The following is a 6,233-nucleotide window of genomic DNA, read 5'->3' on the forward strand; positions in this document are numbered from 1 at the left end:
ATTATCATTAAATTTAGGTATGTACAATAACTACATATTTAGGTATGTTTGTTAACTACATATTTAGGTATATACATCTTTTGAGTGAGTTTTAAGATATTAATTTAGTAATTATAGGCGTCTAATGATTTATTTTTTACGTTACGGTATATATTATTATTAAATTAAAAACAATAAACATATATTACATATTTATTATTATCTTTGGTTAATGTTGTTAAATTTAAATTCTAAATATTATTTTATAAAATATCAAAACAATCAAATAATTTTTTGTGTAAATGAAATTATTAAATTTGTAGGTGGAAAACATGAAACACTGTTAAAAAAATTGAAACATAAATTACTAACTTTAAAAAAAGTATCGATCCTTTTTATAAAAAGTATGGACACTTTCAATATAATAGGTAACATATGATGTAATAGGTAGCGCTTATATAATGTAATATGTATCGTTTATATAATGTAATAGGTAGTGGTTATATTGTAAAGTGTCTATCCTTTTATAAAAGTGTCCATACTTTTTTCACTGTGGAAAACATTAATTTAAGGTTATCTTTTGATGAGTTTTAAGATATAATTTAGTAATTATATGCGTAATGATTTATTTTTTACGTTACAATATATATTATTAAATTAAAAATAAATATTATTTTTAAAATATCAAAACAATCAAATAATTTTTGTGCAAATGAATTATTAAATCAAATAAATCAAATTGAAAATTAAACAACAAATCAATTAAACATTGTTGTGGGTACATAATTGAACATTGTTAGGGTACATTATTGGAAAAATAATGTTCCGGACTTTGTTAGAAATAACTCTTTTTCATTGGATTATTTCGTTTTGTGGGTACATTATTTGAACATTGCTTATATAAATTTGTTGTGTATGTATGTTTGGTTTGATTATATTGTATGTATTTTTCATTCAGTTGAGATGGGTTATGTATAACAAAACAATCTATCTCGCATGTGAGTACTTTATTCCAACCATGTGACAAGTGTGACAACTCCATCAACTCAAACTCAGCTTTGAACTCAATCAATATTGTCTTTTAGCTTGATGGTTCATAAAGCATGTTATTGAACAGTATGAATCAATTATGCAATTTTCATGTTCAATTTAACACTGCATTTCAAATTTATTTCATATGTAATTGGAGTTTGAATTTAAATTTCAATTTGAGTTTGAATTTCAATATATATTTCGGCTCACTATAAATATTAGCCCAAGCCAATATGCATGTTCATTGATATTCCTAATTTCCATTGTTTTTTTTCCAACGTTTAAACGCGAGGGAAATCCCGACCATTGTATTTTTGGTCAACTTTAAAGCGTCAGAAACGTTTCGGCGTATGATCTGGGTGGTAAACAAATAGCAACTAAAATCATAAGTCCGAAATGCTTCTGAGTACCACCAAATCATAAGTCCGAAATACTTCCGATGCTCATCAAAATTCAAAGCTCATATGGTGCCAAGCAAAAGGAAATCAAAATCCAAATCTCATATGATGCCAAGCAAAAGGAAATCAAAATCTACAACTTGAGTTTGAACATTGATATGATATGTTCAGTTGTTATCATGTTGGGATTTTCTCGTTTTTGATTACTTGGATAGTTGTTCTCTTGCTTCTTCAAGTGTCCTTAGCTTGTAATTTATAGCTTGGAATGTGTTTGATGTTGTATATATTATTATTAAATTAAAACAATAAACATATATACATATTTATTATTATCTTTGGTTAATGTTGTTAAATTTAAATTCTAAATAATATTTTATAAAATATCAAAACAATCAAATAATTTTTTGTGCAAATGAAATTATTAAATTAATATTGTAGGTGGAAAACATGAAACACTGTTAAAAAATTGAAACATAAATGACATAACTTTAAAAGAAGTATCAATCCTTTTATAAAAAGTATGGACACTTTCAATATAATAGGTAAAAATATGATGTAATAGGTAGCGCTTATATAATGTAATAGGTATCGTTATATAATGTAATATGTAAACTGTCTATCATTTTTATAAAAGTGTCCATACTTTTTTCACTGTGGAAAATATTAATTTAAGGTTATCCTTTGAGTGAGTTTTAAGATATTAATTTAGTAATTATAGGCGTCTAATGATTTATTTTTTACGTTACGATATATATTATTATTAAATTAAAATTCTAAATAATATTTTATAAAATATCAAAACAATCAAATAATTTTTTGTGCAAATGAAATTATTAAATTATATGTAGGTGGAAAACATGAAACACTATTAAAAAAAATTGAAACATAAATTACATAACTTTAAAAGAAGTATCGATCCTTTTTATAAAAAGTATGGACACTTTCAATATAATAGGTAAAAATATGATGTAATAGGTAGCGCTTATATAATGTAATAGGTATCGTTTATATAATGTAATATGTAAAGTGTCTATCATTTTTATAAAAGTGTCCATACTTTTTTCACTGTGGAAAACATTAATTTAAGGTTATCCTTTGAGTCAGTTTTAAGATATTAATTTAGTAATTATAGGCGTCTAATGATTTATTTTTTACGTTACGATATATATTATTATTAAATTAAAAATTCTAAATAATATTTTATAAAATATCAAAACAATCAAATAATTTTTTGTGCAAATGAAATTATTAAATTAATATTGTAGGTGGAAAACATGAAACACTATTAAAAAAATTGAAACATAAATTACATAACTTTAAAAGAAGTATCGATCCTTTTTATAAAAAGTATGGACACTTTCAATATAATAGGTAAAAATATGATGTAATAGGTAGCGCTTATATAATGTAATAGGTATCGTTTATATAATGTAATATGTAAAGTGTCTATCCTTTTTATAAAAGTGTCCATACTTTTTTCACTGTGGAAAACATTAATTTAAGGTTATCTTTTGAGTGAGTTTTAAGATATTAATTTAGTAATTATAGGCGTCTAATGATTTATTTTTTACGTTACGATATATTATTATTAAATTAAAAATTCTAAATATTATTTTAAAATATTAAAACAATCAAATAATTTTTTGTGCAAATGAAATTATTAAATTAATATTGTAGGTGGAAAACATGAAACACTATTAAAAAAAATTGAAACATAAATTACTTAACTTTAAAAGAAGTATCGATCCTTTTTATAAAAAGTCTGGACACTTTCAATATAATAGGTAAAAATATGATGTAATAGGTAGCGCTTATATAATGTAATAGGTAGCGTTTATATAATGTAATAGGTAGTGCTTATATTGTAAAGTATCTATCCTTTTTATAAACGTTTCCATACTTTTTTGACTGTGGAAAACATTAATTTAAGGTTATCTTTGATGAGTTTTAAGATATTAATTTAGTAATTATAGGTGTCTAATGATTTATTTTTACGTTACGATATATATTATATAAATTAAAAATTCTAAATATTATTTTATAAAATATCAAAACAATCAAATAATTTTTTGTGCAAATGAAATTATTAAATTAATATTGTAGGTGAAAAACATGAAATACTATTAAAAAAAATTGAAACATAAATTACATAACTTTAAAAGAATTATCGATCTTTTTTATAAAAAGTATGGACACTATTTCAATATAATATAATGTAATAGGTAAATTTGCAATGCTATCGGTATAAATATATTGGTTTACTTATAAAATAGGTAAATATAAGCGCTACCTATTACATTATATAAGCGATACCTAGTATGTTATTGTACTTTATAATATTTCCGGTTAAATAATATAACATAACCGGTCTAAATTTTAACCGATCACTTATTTAACCGGTCACGCCGTATATTAACCGTTTTTAAGCGCCGCACCGCAGAACTACCCATTGGATAAGTCATCCATACCACCATTAAGCTTATTAACGACCATAGTGGAATCTGATTCAATAACCACTTGAGGCCATTAGTTCTCGACCGCAAACTTCAATCCAACAATAACAACATTAATCTCGGCGAGACCTGGCTCCCCACAAGACGGAGACGCCCTAGCCATACCTCTTGAAGGTAACCCAGCAACATTACGAGCTATGACCCCAACTGCAGCAATCTGTCTATGAGGGTCAAACGCCCCATCCATATTAATCTCTATAAATCCCGATTCGAAGATCTCCATCTCTCTGCGAAGGTACCTACAATAAAGTTGGTTGCCATGTATCCTTCATTCGACCGTCCTCGTCAATTTTCTTTGCTATTGGGACATTCTCTGATCGGTGATGGCGTAGGGTGGCTGCTCTATTAGCAGCTTGATTTCTGGATGAAAGGTACTCCCGTTGAAGCGAATGAGTGTTAACGGCAACAATCCATGGGGGTTGATACTTAGCATCATGAACTTGAGTATTATGCCCATTCCATATATTCCATAAAAGGACTATAAATTCGGTGATTTGTTTTAGTTTCATTTTAGACGTTTAATATTTTGGTTCCAGTTGTATACCACATTAAAGAGGAGAAATGATTTTAATACTCTAGTAATGGAACAAAGTTGGTATTTCATGTTAAAAAAATAAATTAAAAACAAGTCAAATGTGATGGGATTTAAAATAATACTAAAACATGAGATAATTTAGTTGAAAGTAAAATACAAATCTAAGTGCATAATAGTCATGAACCCAAAACTTCAGCCTTTGCCAATATTTGTTGGGCTTTATTGATCGATCAAAGTGCATAGAATGAAATGCAGTAGAAGTGGCATTAAATTATTTTTTAATGTTTTTATAAAACTTTGAATTATTTTGTTTTTAAAAAATTTTCAATATTTTCATTTTTTATTTGTAATTAACTAAGTTATTATTCAAAAAATTGATTATTATTTTAATCAAAATTACATAGAATTAACTCATAATTTAACTCAATTAGTTTATATAACCTCTTACGTATTAGTTACTAATAATTAATTAGTCTAATGAGATAAATTATTAATTTTTTTGTAAAGACAAAGTTTAAATTTTAACATCATAAATGAAACAAATTAGATTACAAATAATTTTTTTTATTATAAAACTATGTAATACCACTATCTTAAATTTAATAAAGACATTCAAAATATTGCCACATTGCACTAATGGGATGGTTCAAGTGATAAGTAGTTTGATATCTCTTAAGTGGATATTGAGTTCGAGTCCTTTAAAACATTTTTTGGAAGTGAAAAAAGAAAAAAAAGGAAGCGAGAGGAGGAGTTAAAGAAGTCACAAAAAGGAGCTCTTGATAAATTTGTGTTTAAAATGTTGATTCTCATGAAATTTTGAATCAATCAACTGAAAATTTGCATACTGAAAATTCTGAAAATGTGAATGATGAAGTGAATGATCCAATTGACTTTAATGATGTGGCAATTGATGAAAATGTTGAAAATTTAGACATTGGTGAAGAAACACTTCCTCATTGGTGAAGAAATACTTCCTCATTTAATGATCTTGAATTTCTTGTTGATAAATATTATAGACATTTCTCATACGCATGTTATTCTAGAAAGTTGAGCAATGGTGAGACTAGTGATAGAAAATGGTTAGTTTATTCCAAAAATGTTGACAAAGTATATTGTTTTTGTTGCAAGTTGTTCAAATCGATTAGTAATGTAAGTTTGTTAGCAAATGATGGCTTAAGTGATTGGAAACATATTAGCCAAAGGCTTAAACAACATGAAAATAGTGTTGAACATATGACTAATATGAATACTTGGAATGAATTGAGAGTAAGACTGGATAAAAATCAAACAATCGATAAAAATGTGCAAGAAGAGATTATGAAAGAGAAAGAGCGTTGTAGACAAGTGTTACAAAGAATATTCTCTGTTGTGAAATGTCTTGCTAAACATAATCTTGCATTTCAAGGATCCAATGAAAAACTATATCAAGATAACAATGGTAATTTTCTGGGATTGATTGAAATGATTGCAGAGTTTGATGTGATTATGCAAGATCATGTTAGACGCATTCATGATCATGAAATTCATTATCATTATCTTGGACATAAACTTCAAAATGAGTTTATTTCCCTTTTGTCTCAAAGTGTGAGAAATTCTATCATTAAGATCATTAATGAAAGGTTGATAAAAATGTACTTGAGGTCATCAATGTCACAAGAAAGGTTGAATGGTTTAGCAACATTATCTATTGAGAATGAGATGATAGGAAACATTGATGTTGATGTTATTATCAATGACTTTGCATCTCAAAATGCTAGAAGAAACCGTTTCTTATGA

General features: G+C 26.2%; 1 protein-coding gene across 1 annotated transcript; it reads left to right on the forward strand.

Annotated features, from left to right (window-relative positions):
• Window positions 1–5,699: 5,699 nt before the first annotated feature.
• On the forward strand, window positions 5,700–6,233 carry LOC120118313. Its single transcript, XM_039138383.1, has one exon. The coding sequence runs from the start codon at window positions 5,700–5,702 to the stop codon at window positions 6,231–6,233; it is 534 nt and encodes a 177-aa protein (XP_038994314.1).

The sequence above is a fragment of the Hibiscus syriacus genome, unplaced genomic scaffold (assembly GCF_006381635.1).
Source record: "Hibiscus syriacus cultivar Baekdansim isolate YM2019G1 unplaced genomic scaffold, ASM638163v2 tig00110328_pilon, whole genome shotgun sequence".
NCBI classification, from domain to species: domain Eukaryota; kingdom Viridiplantae; phylum Streptophyta; class Magnoliopsida; order Malvales; family Malvaceae; genus Hibiscus; species Hibiscus syriacus.

Excerpts from the sequence above, each read along its gene's own strand:
- LOC120118313 (XM_039138383.1), top strand. The coding sequence starts at position 5,700 with ATGAATACTTGGAATGAATTGAGAGTAAGACTGGATAAAAATCAAACA.